Source organism: Lycium ferocissimum, chromosome 12, assembly GCF_029784015.1.
Source record: "Lycium ferocissimum isolate CSIRO_LF1 chromosome 12, AGI_CSIRO_Lferr_CH_V1, whole genome shotgun sequence".
Taxonomy (NCBI): Eukaryota; Viridiplantae; Streptophyta; class Magnoliopsida; order Solanales; family Solanaceae; genus Lycium; species Lycium ferocissimum.
Genome location: NC_081353.1, coordinates 53,312,309 through 53,328,814, shown reverse-complemented (window position 1 = coordinate 53,328,814; position 16,506 = coordinate 53,312,309). Strand labels below are relative to the sequence as shown.

General features: G+C 34.5%; 2 protein-coding genes across 2 annotated transcripts; both read right to left on the bottom strand.

The window, feature by feature from the left end:
- Positions 1-1,024: 1,024 nt before the first annotated feature.
- Positions 1,025-6,410, bottom strand: LOC132041120 (transcription factor MYBS3). Its single transcript, XM_059431914.1, has 3 exons — positions 5,991-6,410; positions 2,212-2,420; positions 1,025-1,882 (listed from the first exon to the last, which is right to left on the bottom strand). The coding sequence occupies exons 1-3, from the start codon at positions 6,268-6,270 to the stop codon at positions 1,310-1,312; spliced, it is 1,062 nt and encodes a 353-aa protein (XP_059287897.1). The 5' UTR covers positions 6,271-6,410; the 3' UTR covers positions 1,025-1,309.
- A 5,365-nt stretch (positions 6,411-11,775) lies between these two features.
- On the bottom strand, positions 11,776-15,436 carry LOC132039710 (uncharacterized). The gene is made up of 4 exons (XM_059430223.1): positions 15,161-15,436; positions 13,599-13,700; positions 12,621-13,509; positions 11,776-12,435 (listed from the first exon to the last, which is right to left on the bottom strand). Exons 1-4 carry the CDS (start codon positions 15,365-15,367, stop codon positions 12,203-12,205), a joined length of 1,431 nt encoding a protein of 476 aa, XP_059286206.1. The 5' UTR covers positions 15,368-15,436; the 3' UTR covers positions 11,776-12,202.
- Between the last annotated feature and the right edge of the window lie 1,070 nt (positions 15,437-16,506).

Below are 16,506 nucleotides of genomic sequence, written 5' to 3'. Positions count from 1 at the left end.
ATCAATAATAATAATAATAAAAATTAACAATTATAATGTCAAAGTGTTAAATGGATTATTTGATATGAAACTAAATAAGATATCTCTACAGAAGGAGCAATTTAGATAATGAATGGTAAGCAGCCTACCGAAAAATAATTTCCTCATGAAGTATTATTTTCGATGCGACTTTCATTTTAAAAAGACTTCCGTTTTTTTTTTTTTTTTAAAGTAATGTCTCTCTCCAAAGAAATGAAAGACAAGTTTGGCTAGTCGCCTGTGTTCTGGATTCCCTTCGACAATGTCCGTTCGAACATAAAATGATTATGCTTTTCTCTAGGAGGTTTGAACAAATAACATGTAACCTCCAAACGGTTGATATTGTGCTACTTAAAACTTGAAATGTAATGATAGGTGCAATCTTATTATTTCTCAATTGATAGGTGGACAGTACATCAGCAGCTTGTCAGAAAAGAATAGGTAAGTTAAATATATGAGATGGAACCAACCGCCGAATCGGAAAAATTGAGTACTACTATAAAAGTTTTGTATCAGCTAAGTTCACGAGTTATAGATAAGCGGACTCAAACCGCTGACACCTGCCGCAGCGGCGGTCTCCCAACTGATTCTATCATAGAGGCCAACGATAGACATTAACTCCCCCACAACACAACTTACATCATTCATCATAGTGTGCTCTCCAAAGAGCAGCCCTTCTCAAACCATAATTAAGGCAAACTAGAAAGGAGGCAAGTTTATTTAATTGAGTCTTGGCTTACATTACTGCCTCTCATAGAATTAAAACCCATTGAGGCACTGAACAAGAAACATCATTTTATTAAATGGGGTGGAGGGAAGTAGATCTCACTCGGTACTTCAATGTAATTTCTTTCTAGCAAAATTAAAGTAGTAATTTAAAGATAAGCACAACATGAGACATTTTACACTAAGGATTTTACCATACTCTACATGCATAACATATGACAATCAATTCTATAACAAAAGTTACAATAATTGGAAGTAAACTATGCCAAAGACCGATCCCTCACACTGAACAAGAATCAGTGATCCCTTCTTTTCTCTTTATTTGAGAAAATAAAAGCAATTACAAAGATGCCAACAATTTACATAAAACACCAAAGTATTAGGTTTTGTTAGACACACTAGTTCTATACAATGACAAAGAATGAATTTCCAGCTAAATTCACCTACTTGCTGCTTCCTTAGAAGTACCTATCCTATCTTACATAGATGAACAGGAAAAAAACATGTCCTTACACCCTTGAGAGAAAATAGAGAGAGATAACAAGGCAGACTCATCCTAATAAGTTTAAAGTGCTTGAATTGGAGCGGTTTCGCCCTTGGTAATCTCTGAGCTTTTGACTGGTGTGCTAGCATGAAAAGCTGATTGCCTTGATGGTTCTGCTGTTAATTTTAGGGAAAGTGGAGAAGGCTCAATATGGCCAGAACAAGCGTCTGCTAAAGTGAGCTGGGACATTCCCACTAGCTCATCTACATTCACGGGTTCTTTAGGGACGGTTGGAATTGGCTTGACGACCTGATGATGGGATGGTTCTGCTCCTCTATCTTGAGCGACCGGAATTGCATTTGATGGCCAGAATGGATATGGAACTGGAATGTAAGCTGGGAAGAATGCTGGATATACTGAAGGAATCTGGCTAGTTGTTGTATTTGGTGTCGTTTCTTCAACAGATTCACTTGGAGCGGTTTCCATGGATTCAAAATCTGACTTGAGAGAGAGATCTAAGGAAGGGAGTGAATCTGCAAAAGCAGTTTCTATTGCTTTTGTTGCAGAAGGTGCTAACTGTTCCTTATCACTTTCCATTGCTCTAGGTGGGAGCATAAATTGTTCTTCAGGAAGTGGATGAGAACCATCAGTAGCCTGTTTAACATCATAAAAATAAAACATCAAAAAGGATCAAAACGAAAGTTAGAAGAAAGGAGCCAAAAGCCCCGCATAACAAAGCAAAACATGGAAATCAGGAAGGTCAAGTTTCACTCTCGGAAACTGGAAGAAAGCTTTTCTCGTACGTTGTCTGATGGATGACCAAGTAACTAAGAGCAGACATGTCAGCTCACTTGTTGTGCCTTTGCATTTGTTTGGGGGTGGGGGATGGTGGTTAGTTTTTAGGCCTTAACAATTGTGCACAACACGCCTATGGCCACAATATGATCATTATCCAAAGCTTAAGTTTGAGAAGCAAGACGAACCGTGTCAGCAACAATGTCAAAAAGACTGGATCTTCTCTTTCTCCGAGAAGCATTAGTCTGCCGAATAAAATACTTCTGGGCATGGCTAGCTACTTGGGTGGGAGTCCTTGATGTCACAAAGTTTCGTGATATACCCCGCCAATCTCCTTTGCCCAATTTCTGTAGACCAATCAAGAAAAGCCGGTGCTCTTCCTCTGTCCAGGGAATACCTACAAACACATCCAACAAACAAGTTCACAACCAACTTTCCTCCGTGAAACTAAGTGATAAATTTACCACCCAAAGTTGGAGCTAATTACAACTTCCTTAAGAAGTCATCTCAACTAACAAAAGTGAGATCCAAAAAGGAAAGGGAATACCACAAATTGAAACAGAAATAGCTTTCTACTCCTTTTGTTTAAGATGATATGCCATGGATTCTCATGCATCTCTACACAACTCTAAGAATTTGGGCGATTACATTTTAGTCATTGACAGAACTTACCACCGCATCAAATCAAGATGGTACATGACATCATTAGTTGAAAGACGACATGCTATGTCCAATTATTAGGGAGTGAATTGAAGAAGACTATTTGATAAATGGACTTGAAAATATTTGCAAGAGCACATCATTTCTTCTTTAGCAGCCTAAGAGATAACGAGTTAAAGTATTACTGTTTATATGAAAGACTACTCAATCAATGACTTGTATAACAACTCTATTTCTAAAGAAACAACTTGTTACTGCAAGCAATATTGGTGGGCTCACATCCTAGGTCCACCATGCTTGTCATGCTGATCTTTTCAGTTTTATCTTTTCCCCTAGAAGAAACCAATATCTTGATTATGGTCATGATGATAAAGAGCCTGCCCTACATTTCTCTCTTTCTGTAATTAACCAGCAACTGTAGGAAAAGCTAGCGAACTAGATAACACTATAAATCACATTCAATGCATTTGTATCTAAAGTGAATAAGAAAGTTGCCCTTTTACACAAATGCAGTAACCACGCCAGAAGAAAGGGTACCTTTGTATTCACTTGATGCAGTAACCATACAAGTGAGAAGAAAATTTCCCTTTCACACAAATGCAATAAACACACCAGAACAAAAGTATATTGATAACTGCTTTCCAACATCATTTTTTTTACTCGTCAACTATTGCATCATACTAGAACTCTATAGACCAAATTCACTATTTTTATCAACTCCACCCCTACCACTCTAAACGTCTTAATCCAAAGACCATCACATTCATTAATATCTGCAGCAGGAAGCAGTAAATTCTCATTTCCATTTACTTACTGTCAACAAAGTTGATTCATTGAGAATGAAAAATGACAGCAAAAAATGAAAGGATTTATTTAGTTACACTCCCCTAGAAGAGACGTTTACCAAGAGTGTGCATCCATTTTCATGGCTAACTAGGAGATAATTGACGTTTGGAGTGTGATAAAGGTATTAAGTCATCCAGTCTATATATATGTGTGTGTGTGTGTGTGTGTGTGTGTATTTTGGAAATATTGAAGTCATCCAGTATATTGCGGAGCATGAAATAGAGGATACTGAAATATGGCGTAAAGATATGGCATTGTAATGCCTTGAAAAGAAGGAGAAAGAAAATAAAGGTTTTAGAAGCTCTGCATCAGACATCCAAAAAGGCAGCTGGTCTTTATTCTTCTAGGCGATGTTATAAGAGCTTTTGATTTGAGGAAAGGCAGCTCAATTCTCAAAATAGAAAATTGTATAGATGTGCGAAAATGATAAGTCAATTAAAGTGAATATGCAAGATGTAATTTTAGGAGGGGAGCTAAAGTTCTCTGGGTGTTACTTAGGTCATGGGTTTGAGCCGTGGAATCAACCACTGGTGAGCCTCAGGGTAAAATGCCTACCCCTTTAGGGTGTGACCCTTCTCCGGACCCTACGAGGACACACAATTTTGTGCACCAGGCTGCCCTTTCTATTATGCAAGACATAACCAAATTCTTCCACAAGAAATATTTTCTTTCGAAAAAGGAAAAGAAAAAAGAAAGACAAAAGTAAACAAGAAAGAGTTTTGCAGCTCTTTTACCAATAAAAAAAAAATGTAAGAGCTTCCACTAAACCACTTATCTGGACTTTTGATAGGAACTGGATCACCTAGTGCGAGTATATAGCCCACAGCTTAACTTTCACGCTGAGCGCACCAGAAACGGGATGCAAGTTTGCATATAACGAAACTGCTCCCAGATTAACTTAGGGACAATCCAACCAGCAAAAACATGAGACAAAAAAGCAACAAATATTGACCTAAAAACAATTATCTGCTTGTGCTTAGGAAACTCAAAACTGTTGGAAAGAGGGAATAGATTATTCTAGGGCATTCTCACTTATTGAACTAGCGCTTTTGGGATTGAGTTAGATCCATCAATCATTTTGTTTCCATATGTTATCAGAGCCACACACATTCATTTCTTGGTTTATATGATGTGGGGCCCTCATATTATGTTGTCTACGCTTTAGATGTCCAGTCCTATTGTGCGGGGGTGTCAAAGTGTCTCACATTAGTTGAGGGAATAGACTGCTTTCTTCTTATATGGTCTTTGACAATCCTCACCTATTTAGCTAGCATTTGGGGTTGAGTTAGTCTCAAGGTCTAGTTTTCTTTACAAAAACTGAATTTAGTTATTGAATTATGAGCCACAAAAGCCCATCCCTGACACAAACACACAACACAACCTGTAAGATAAACATAAATGTAAAGCACAACAGCAATACATATCAGCAAATGCAGAAACAAAGGCATTAAAACCTAAAACGGGAAAAAGAAAAAAAAGGAACACATATTAAAACCAATTTTTGAGAGAAGAAAATACCAACTAAGTGGCAGCAATCAAAGATGCAAACTGAACAATCAACCTCTTACCTCCCTCCCCCTGCCCCAAGAAGACGAGTAAGCAAAACACTTAAAGATAATCTCATTTTTCTGGAAAAAAACAAACAAATTAAAAGGAAGACAAAAAAGGGAGGGGGTCTATCAATCATTTATATGAGTATTGAATTTTTGTAATATTCAAAGAATTCATCGTAGTCGCATATCATGCACAACATAAACCCAATCATCCTACCTATCCAAATCAATACAGAAGATATCAATCAACTATAGAGAGGGCAAAGTGTAAAATTGCAAATAAAAAAAAAATTAAGAAACATAAAACCAGACTTTCTTATTTTCTATAAAACAAACAAAAAATAAAAGGGAGGAAAGGGGGGGTAAAGATGAAAAATCACCATCAAGCACTAGGTAAACCTAATCAATTAAGCCTCAATCACAAACTAGATGATAAGTCAAATAGCATCAAATCCAAAGAGGGTAAAAACGTAAAATTGCAAATCAACTAAGCCTCAATCACACAAACTAGTTAGAACACTGCTTCATTCAGCCAAGGAATAAGCTAGCTACCTATGTTTGGCAAATTAACAAAATTAAGGCCCCGTTTGGTATGACTCAGAATATTTTCCGGAAAACGTTTTCCCATTTTCCCTTGTTTGGTTGCACTAAATATCTTGATAAATGTTTTCCTCAAACTAGGAGAATTTCCAAGATCAATAAAAACACACCAACGCATCCCAAACCCACCCACCTCATAGTGTTTTGCTTCGAATATATGCAAATGCTCTTAAACTGACATTTTACAACTTGCATGTCAAACACAAAGAAAATGAACAGGACAATCACTTATTTTCCAAGAAAACATTTTCCGTCATATCAAACAGGGCCTAAGAATTAAGTAAAATGAGAAAACAAAAACATCACACCTTTTTTCCTTTCAATTCTGCGATTAGGAGAACAAGAAGCATGTGCAGGATCATCAGAAAGATAACCATCAGGCAAATCAGAAGAAGGTGAACCAGGATTAGATGAATGATAGCCATGAAGGGAAGACAAATTTCCCATACTAGCACTTTTCTTCATTATTGATCCATCTGTTAGCCTTACACCAAATAGCCTCACACCACCACCACCGTCACCTCTGGTGGAGGGACAAGTACGGGAATTGTGGCCATTGTTGTTACAATGGCTACACCGCCGAGTCATCGTTATTTGACTCGGCGAATGGAGGACTCGGTGAGTTTTGGATAAGATTCTTTTTTTCTTTTTTTTCTTTTTTGAAGGTGAAGGGTTTATAAATGGATGGAGTAGTGGATAAGAATATTGGCGAATAATAAGGGTGGAAGTGGAGGGAGATAATAAAAGAGGTAAAGACTTTTAAGTTTGTGTGGATGGGAGGAGTGTACAACAAAAAGAGGCTTCCGTGTGTTTTCCTTTTTAGGCTAATCAAAAATATCTTCTACTTCCTTTTATTATTTTTTCAACTTATTGATGATTATTTTTAAAAAAAAAATAAATAATATAGATTAAATTAAATTAAAAAGTGTTGAAAAATAGGCAAAATCAAGAAATTGCTCAACCCCAACTTATTTTCTTTTTTGGCTTAAGAGCCATTTTGGTTTGACCAATAGCTTTACCCTTTTATCCCTTATATTTTCTGTTAATTTCAATACTGCCCTTGCTTCTAAAAACCCTTTAAGTACTTTTATCCAAACACGTAACTGCTTATTTATATGATAACTTTCAATACTTAAAAGTACTTTAAGCACTTATACTTAAAAGTTACTTTTTTTCAGCTAATCCAAACGAGCTCTAAGTGGTGTTTTAGGCTTTTCGTTTTATTTCAAAATAAGTGGGGCTTTAGGGATTTTAAGAAAAAATTGATTCTTATTCTTCCAAAACTACCCTTATTTACATAATCAAGATTCATTAAGTATCTTTTCTAGGAAAGAGGTAACTTGGAAAGATGTAAAATTTGAATAGGGGTAAGTTAGTAAAAGCACTCCTAAATTTTTTAGGAGTAATCAAGTTCTTAAATGGGCGTGCATGAGTTAAAAACGCCACTTATTATGAAATGGAGGGAGTAGCTAAGTTTATTACTCCCTCCGTACTAGATAACTTGCCCACATTATTTAAAATATCTGTACCAAATTACTTGTCCATTTACAAAATCAAGATCAAATTAATCAAATCTTTTCTATCTTACCCTTAATATCAAATGTTTTTGAAAATAATCAATCTTGATTAGAGTTCATTTATGGAGAGGTATAAGGGTAAGGTAGTAAAAGTACATCGATTATTTATTATTTCTTAAGAGTCGTGTAAAAAACAAAGTGGACAAGTAATATGGGATGGAGGGAGTAGCTAAGTTTGTCCTTAGTTATAAGGTGGTGCTATTTATATTCCTGTCGTTACCAAATTTAACAAAATTACCCCTCAATTGGATGGAATCCCTCAAATCAACCTCACTTCCCCAATTTCTATTGGTTTTGGAGTTTAATTTCTATTGGTTAAATTAGTTTAGCGAGTTGGATCGGGTTATAAAAGGGAAATAAGGTAATCTTAAGTGAAATTGGGAATTGAGGTTCATTTAAGGGATTCCATCCAATTAAGGGGTAATTTTGTTAGCTTTGGTAACGACAAGAATATAAATAGTACCAACTTATAATGAAGGACAAACTTGCTAATAAAAGAAAGTAGAGGGGCATTTTGACCCTTTTCCCTTTTTTATGATATCCGGGTCCACTTGCGCCCTCCTTAATTAATTTCACGAACTACATTTTAACTTCTACCTACACATGTATCACGTTAGTCTGTCCAGTTTAGATAAATAGAAACAAATTACAGTTGTATTTCTTGTTTTTACTAAGATTTAAATTTTGAGACCTCATGATTCTCATCTCTCTGCTTTATGCAATTTAAATAAATAGAAACAAATTACAGTTGCATTTTTTATTTTTATTAAATTTAAATTCGAGACCTTGTGATTCTCATCTCTTTACTTCATGTATTCTAGATAAATCGAAACAAATTACAGTTGTATTTTTATTTTTATTTAAATTTAAATTTAAATTTAAATTTAAGACCTTGTGATTCTCATTTATCTGCTTCTATGTATTTCAGATAAATAGAAACAAATTTGGAATATGCGCATAATAAGGTGGAGGTGGAGGGAGATAATAATAGAGGTAAAGACTCAAAGTTTGTGGATAGGAGCGTACAGGAAAAAGAGGCTTGCATGTGTTTTCCCTCTTTTCTTTACTATCTCTGTTTCAAATTATTTATCGTGATTATTAAAAATAGTTATCTCAAATTATTTATCATTTTACAAGTTCAAAACATAATTAATTATTCTTTTTCCATTTTATCCTTAGTAAATTTTTTTCATTAATGGGATATCAGACATGAATAGAATAAGCATGTAATGGAAAGAGATTAAAACTTAGACATAAATAACGATAAAGTTAGTCAAATACCACTCTTAATTAATATTTCTTACGGGGTGTGTAAAACAAAAAGATGACAAATAATTTGAGACGGAGGAAGTAAATGATGTCTAAGTCCCTTTGTGCCCACCTTAATTAATTTCACGAACTATATTTAGCTTCTACCGGCACGTGTATCGCGTTACTCTGTCCAGTTTAGATAAGTAAAAACAAATTACAGTTGCATTTCTTGTTTTTATTAAGATTTAAATTTTGAGACCTCGTGATTCTCATCTCTCTACTTCATGTAATTTAAATAAATAGAAATAAATTACAATTGTATTTTTTGTTTTTATTAAAATTTAAATTTGAGACCTCATGATTCTCATCTCTCTACTTCAAGTATTTTAGATGAATAGAAACAAATTATAGTTGTATTTTTGTTTTTATAAAAATTTAAATTTGAGACCTCGTGATTCTCATCTCTGTAATTCATGTATTTTTGTTTGTTTCTTATTTGTATTTATTTATTTTTACTTTTTGGTTGTTGTATTTAGCATTTTGTAGGATTCATTAGGGCTGTCATTTGATATTTTGGATCACCGATAAAGTAAGTATCGGGTTCGGATCCAACAACAACAATAACATATTCAGTATAATTTTACAAGTGAGGTTTGGGAAGGATAGTGTGTACCTTACTCCTATCTTGCAAGTAAAAAAGTTGTTTCCATAGACTCTGGGCTCAAGGAAAGTATAAACACAACAGCTATGAAAACATAAGCGTAACAACACCAAGATAGTAAAAAAATCGAAACAGAATATTGGGTTCGGATCCGTTCATTCTTAATGATAAATTTCTTAATTAGGAGATTTTACTTTTCATAGTGAACCTAGACAAATTTGTATTAAGCGGATTCGTAAACAAATTGGTTAAACAAAAAAAAAAAAAAATCATTTTGGACCCAATTAAGACTTTTTACATATAATCTATAGTCCATCGAGAATCTTCCATATCCATTTTGGGTATATCCATTTGCCAAAATAGAATCAATCAGCTAGTGGCGAATATCAAAATGTTAAAGAAAATGCGGGTCCAATGAAGACTTCATTATATTAGTCCCTCCAGAACTTTCCATTTATTTAGTTAGAATTTTATATGGTGATTATAATAACACTGCAAAATGGTACCCGCTGAAAGAGTTTTTCTGTAAGTTGTATTTTATTGATGAGCTATTGTCTCTATTTATACATGAAAGAGTACATTGACATGACAAAGGAACGTATTTACAAATAAGGAAAGCTAATAATGTACATTAAGAGGGAGAACATATCTTCAAATAAGGAAAGCTAATAATGTACATTAAGAGGGAGATATGACTGTACACCAAGTAAGGAGATAACATTAAAGAGGAGGATTTGCAGAATAGGAATACGGAATATTCCTGATACTCGCGAATCGGGAAAATCTCATGAAAAGAAGATGAAATCGCATGTCCAAACGCCTACTTAGTTACTTAAAAATAACGATAATATTAAAAAAAAAAAATCTCTTGATTTGCTATAATAGGGAAGTTGATTTTTTTTTTTTTTTTTAAATATAAGGATAAAGTAAAATGAAACAGAAGGAAGACCTTTAAATTCTTTTATATTGTTTGGCACTATTTGTTATCTCGAATTTATTCAATATATTTTTAATGTTAAATAACTAAACTATCTCATCTTTAAAGCAAAAATTAAATATATAAAAACTATGCAAAAATATTACATCTTGCCTAGAGTGCTTTAGAAACCTCTGATGTTCAGAAATGAGAGCCAGATTCACAATGTGGCTTATCAATGGGAAACTCTTAATTGTAGGTAGACTTGTTTAATGGGTGCTTAATGTTGATTGTTTATGTTTACTATGTAATCGTCAGATGGAATCTAGAGATCGTATGCTGATTGCAAATATGGATGAACATGTTACGAGACAACAAAGCAATAACAACGAAAAGAACCAATACACAATTTTAAATGGAAAATTCTCAACGGGGAAAAAAGTCACGGCCAATCACCAACTCTTTATTTCTCAATGAAAGATTATTACAGGATACATAATTATGTGGAAAAATCATGTATATATAGGCTGCGAACCCTCCTGCAATCCTCACAGTCAGGCCCACAAACCTAACGGAACAAACAAGAATGCAATGCCACTTACAGGTGGTTCAGATGGTTTATGCAGAAGCTTGTCAATTGTCATGCTATTTGGCTGGAGAGAAATCAGAGGATTTTTTAAAAGAATAGCAAGGATGTTGAGTTTACTGCCAGAGACATTGCGTATTCTTGCAACATTTGAGCATCACCTGGATTAAGATCACTAGTTCAATTTTGGCTCTTGTAATCTCTATGGTTGATTGTTAGGTAATTAGTTGATTAGTTGAGTACAATAACTGAGAATAGAAGAAATCCTCCCTATGAGGTGTGTTCCTATTCTCACTTATGTCTTTTTTGATGTTGCTTTTTATCATTTGTTTTAAAATAGTTTGCTGTGATAGCTTCAGCTAAGTTTTGTAAGTTACTTCTTGGTAATTAATAAAATGTTAGTTTACTTTAAAAAAATAATATTTAGACCCAGTGACTAATTTATTGAGAGGTCCAGTAGCATTTGGTTTAGAATAGTTGGTCACTTGGTCTTACCGAAAATATAAGAATAAAACTTGGGACTAGTATAAGCATACTTTTTTGCTTTGAGATAAACCTCCTGATCTACTTAAATAGTTTTAAATTTTTACTTCCTCTTTTGAGCAAAATAATGATCACCAAATTACATCCTGGTGAAAACAATTACAATAAACTGTAAATCAATCCATGGTTAATGTCTAAACTAAGAAATCCTTAAACTCATGCTTTCCAACTGAACTAAGCTACATTGGTACTAGTTAGTGACTAGTGATTGCAGGCCAAGCCAAGTGTGGAAACTCTCTTAATTATGTTATTGATGAATGATGAATTAATTGGGTATTACATGGAAGAAAATCTCATATCCCAATTTCTATGCATCTTAGGAAGAAACTTATTTGTAAAATCAACTTCAACACTCTAAATTGCTTTTCTATAATTATTATGCTTATCAGCTATTCACAAAGCTGGACAGATAAAACATTTCAAAGCTGGACAGCAGTTCAAAAGCTACTTTCAGGGTTAGACATAAGAACCATAAAAAAGAAGAAGAAGAAGAAGAAGAAGAAGAAGAAGAACCATAACAAATAAATGGAACATAACATATATACTTTTGTCTGCAAGGAGAGAAATAAAATCATCTCATCATCTTCTTTTTTTCCTTTTTTTCTGTAGCATTGGAGCCAAGAAGGTCTAATATGTGCATAAAGTTTTAGGGCATACTGCAGAACAGGAAATGGCGAAGGCCGAAGGGGTAATCTTTTTTTCTACTTCAACTCAAATATTGTTCTAACGCCTACTAGAGAACTTCAAATTCTTCATTCAGAAATTACAAAAATTTGCACTTGGACTACATTTGAAGCCCTTTTGCTATGTTCATCTTTACTTCACAAAAGAGGAGTGAAGAAGGGGGTGGTGGCGGTATAGGGGAAGTTGATACAAGTTTCAAATTTACCCAAGATACATAATTCCTTTTTTTTTTTTTCTCTGAATAAGATAGCCTCCCTCTTCCCTGCATACTCCGGCATCAGAGGGTGATGATATCAACCATCTTAGACCCCTTCATCATCAGAAGCCTCTTCCAATCTCTCAAGGAAATCTTTTTGGATAGTTTTCTGGACAGTAGAAGGATTAAAATGGATGCCATCTCTCGACGCTTCTTCAAATTTTATCCATAGTTCTTTCTTCAAAGTGTTTTCACCAGGATGCTTTCCCTTTACAAGAATGCTCTTGCATTCTGTCATCATGGGAGTGCTTTCAACTATATCTAATTTGCCACCAGTTTCTGTTCCCAAAAGAAAGAAAGAAAGAACAATAAATATCAGAATGATCATGTTAATGAAAACCAAATAGAAACATCCAGATTGCATGTTTAAAATTTTTTCAGAAAAGGAAGATCTTGAATATCATTTTTGCATTTTAAAAGATCTTGAATATCATTTTTGCATTTTTTTGGCAGTGGGTACTCACCAGCTGCAGTAGTCAACGGTTCTTCCACAGGTGGCTCCATCAGAACACAAGTCTTAGGTGGTGAAAAAAGCAAGTCTGGTGATTCATCATCTACCACCTTCCCTCCGTTTGTCAAGTTCTGATTTAATCTGATTCCAAATAGCTCTGGATACTTCATCGACAAATGTTCAGCAGCTTCAGAGCTGGAGGATTCTGAATCCTCCTCAGACATGCTAGAAAAATGACGTGAAACAGGAAACGGTGTCATTTTATAAGCCCCATGCTTGTCCCTACAGTTGTACTCTGATGAAGGTTCAAGAAGTACACAGGTCTTCGGCGGTGACATTTTCAAGCATGGAGTCATTACTAGTAGTGATGAGCTGTCAATTTGTGAAAGTTTTACAGGGGAAATAAGATCACTTTTCCGGGTGACCTCATTGATGGTCATATCATTATCAGAAACTTTGTTCAGAATTGACTTCACTTCATTATTTACATCATCAGAAAGGGACGGTGGTTGACTAGCCATAGATTTTGTATTCTCAAGAGTACCATCTTCCATATTTCCCGTGATATCAAAAAGAGGGTGTTTCTGCACATTCGTATTTGATGTATACTTATCAAACTTTTTAGAGGATTCCTGGCATTTGGATGAGAGCACTTTGCGAAGAGGCAAAGGTGTGAGCAGAAAAAGTTGTCTGCCACTCTCGGTCGTACAGCCTGCCCGCCAGGACACAAGGGGTGATGGGGAAACTAGTGAATCCCATTTGGATTGGTCAGGGCTATCAACAGTATCGCTTATATTATCAGCTACCACGGGAACTTCCTCACTAATTCGAGACTGTTCAGGTGGATAGTCGGGCCTCGTGGATAGGTCAGAAAGGGCTTTCTGGAATTTAGGAACCCATGGCTGCATTTGTCAACAGAAAATATATATAAAATACGGTGCAATGAAAGACTCTAATGAAGGAGCAGAGAATATGACCGAAAAAAGAGAACCTTCAAAGAAGCTTGCATTTCAGACAAGACATGTGCGAAAGATTCAATTTCCTTTCCACTCTTCTTGCCTCCTAGTTTGAGCACTTTAACAAGTTCATCAATCTGCAGTTGATCATGTAAATAAAGATGTCATTAACCTCTTTATTAAAACATTGAAGTAGATACAGGGAAAACAAACTTCAAACAATTAGTATCTGTTACAGTTCGAGCAAGATGTAAATATGCTCGTTTGAGTGTAAAGCACTTGTGAATGCAAAATGCTTATATGTCAGGTAAAGATGACCATAAGTAAAACTCCTAAATCTAAGCAATGTCAAAAGAGATTGAGCTCTATGCTGATGATGGTTAGGGGAAAAAGGATAAAAAGGAAAGCAGGAAGGGTCTAACTTTTTCACACGAGTCTTCAATTTTGCTCCATTTAGCAGAGTAATAGGTCCAACAACTGACGTTCATCGTATGATTTTGAGGTAACCCTATGAATTTCCTAAAGAACATCAATAACAATTACGTTTCAATTCCAAGCCAATTGGGGTCGGCCATTTGAATCCTCCCAAGATTATAAAAAGTTAGTTTCTCTAACACTAGAACTCTAAAAGTTCTCTACATTTTCAAATGGCATGTAAGTCTCTAACATGAGTCAAAGACTCCTATGAATATTGGATCCAATGAAATGTACTAACATGACTATAACTTAATCCCAACTAATAGGGATTGCCTATGCAGATCTATGGATTTCCTAAAGAACATTAAGTCGAAATAAAACAACCTTATCCCAGCACCAAGAATTAGCTACATTATCCCTCTCTTCCCGCAATTTTATCAAGGATCCCTAAAATTTCCGTTCATTTGTAGACTCATCTGTGGCAGCAGTAGCCAGTAACAGCAGACAGAGACACTCAATGGACGAGTACTAAGACACGAATTTCTAATAAACAATGTGAATTCCTGGAAACCTCCTCCTCCACCCCAAACAAACCTAAAGAAAAAAAGCAGGAAAAAAACTGTTTGACATGAATAAAGTTCGGTGACAATGCATAAACTGATCAAAAGCGCCTTTGGGTTGCACTTAGAAGTACCCAAACTGGTGACAGAGACGAACTTAACACTTGGTGGGGCAATGTAAGTCACTCACTAGAAAACTGGGGCAATCTGAAGAAGTTTAAAAAATCAAGTGAAATTACAACTGCACTACTTATAATATACGACACAAATCATCTATGGCTGTGTAACAAAATAATTCAATTTTAATAAGTAAACAAAATCCTCGTTTGGTTAGCTATATGAATCACAAGAGGCATTCCACTTCCACATTGATTGTCTCCCACCACCACCACCCCTACTCCACTAGTATTTGTCTAGATTATACACAAATGCTTTAAGGATAGTATTTTTTTGCTTACGTACCGAGCACAAGAAAATATGTAAGAACCCCACTTATTTTCCAAGAAAACATTTTCCTTCATACCTAACACACCCTAAATCTCACAACATACCTAATTGAATACTTGTTGAATTATTGAGAAGGCAAATTATACTTAGTCTAAGACAAGAATTAAAATTACCTGATGAATGACGGAGGAGAAGTCGGAGCGAATAAGAAGAAGACGATCGACAACATTATTTTTGACATCGTCGTTTTGGAGCTTCTTGGTTTTAAAGGAAGTAGTTGCTAATGGCTTTACATTATTTGAAGAATTGGAAACATCTCTTAGTGGTTTTCTTGTGGATCTTAATTTCCCGGCGGTGTTCTTCAAATTGTTCATCGGCATATCTCTGCCTTTCGCCCAACGGTAACTTTCTTGCTTCTTTGAATTTGAATTTGTTTTCGGGCTTTTGGGAACTGAGATGATTTATATGGGTCGGTTTAATCTCAAAGTAATCCGACTAATTTACAGGGGTCATTGGCACTTTTGCCCTTATTTAGGAGCAATAAATAAAAAGACAATTTTATTATATTAGCCCAAATTATTATAAATAATTGAAGTCAATCAAATGTACTTTAAAAGTTGTACAATTACTAACAATTTCTTGTTTTCAACCCAATAATTAATAATAAGGATAAAATAGGTATGATATGGTAAATTATCTCTTAGTTTTCTATGATGGATAAGTAAAACAGATATCTATTTTTAATATACTGGACAAATAAAAATAGACGGTGAGAGTAATAAGGGTGAACTTCTTTTCCCAATTATATAGATTGTAACATACTTATTCTTCTGCTCATTGTCTTTGTTTATTCTCTCATTTTCATCATCATCTAAATAAATCCCTCTTGCTAATTTCGTCTCTATCCTCTATTACAGTATATATTTTCTATTCGTTTATTACCTTTTTTTTTCCCCCTTCCTCTGTCCTACTACATTTACTCTAAAAATAAGAAAAAAAAATTATTTTTTCCATACTTACAAATCTCTATTTTCTTACTCTGAGACATCAAATTTATTGCTATTTCAATATTTTCATTACTCGCCCTAAAAATAAAGAAAACTACATCTCCAAAAAGAAAAAAAAGAGATGCAAATAGTTGGAAAAAGCAAAAGAAAAAAACTTACATTTTACGTAATTTATAATAAATTTCTTTTCAGCAAGAATATTTAGTATTATTTTTCAATTTATATTTAGTCCATTAGGAGCACCTCATATGACAATAGTAGATTGAGATTGTCACCGGTTCCCTTCATTTTAACTCCAACTGTGATCAAGAATTTACCTGAAGATATTGCTGATATTCTTATAAATGAATTTTAGTTTATTAATATGATTCACTCTGTTAATTCTTTTGCTAATTTTTTGAAAGTAGAAGAAATGAACAAAATCTTTAAAGAAAACGCAAATGGTTCTTCATACAATAAGAAACACCTAAAGAAGGGCGTATTTCAATATTTAATATATATTCCTTTTAAGC

What these genes read in the sequence shown, in the direction of transcription:
- LOC132041120 (XM_059431914.1), bottom strand. Translation starts at nt 6,270, where the DNA reads ATGACTCGGCGGTGTAGCCATTGTAACAACAATGGCCACAATTCCCGT. An exon ending in CAGAATTGAAAGGAAAAAAG is followed by an intron (nt 2,421 to 5,990) that starts GTGTGATGTTTT and finishes ATGTGTTTGTAG; the next exon opens with GTATTCCCTGGACAGAGGAA. An exon ending in TTGACATTGTTGCTGACACG is followed by an intron (nt 1,883 to 2,211) that starts GTTCGTCTTGCT and finishes GATGTTAAACAG; the next exon opens with GCTACTGATGGTTCTCATCC.
- LOC132039710 (XM_059430223.1), bottom strand. Translation starts at nt 15,367, where the DNA reads ATGCCGATGAACAATTTGAAGAACACCGCCGGGAAATTAAGATCCACA. An exon ending in AAATGCAAGCTTCTTTGAAG is followed by an intron (nt 13,510 to 13,598) that starts GTTCTCTTTTTT and finishes TGACAAATGCAG; the next exon opens with CCATGGGTTCCTAAATTCCA. An exon ending in ACCGTTGACTACTGCAGCTG is followed by an intron (nt 12,436 to 12,620) that starts GTGAGTACCCAC and finishes TTTTGGGAACAG; the next exon opens with AAACTGGTGGCAAATTAGAT.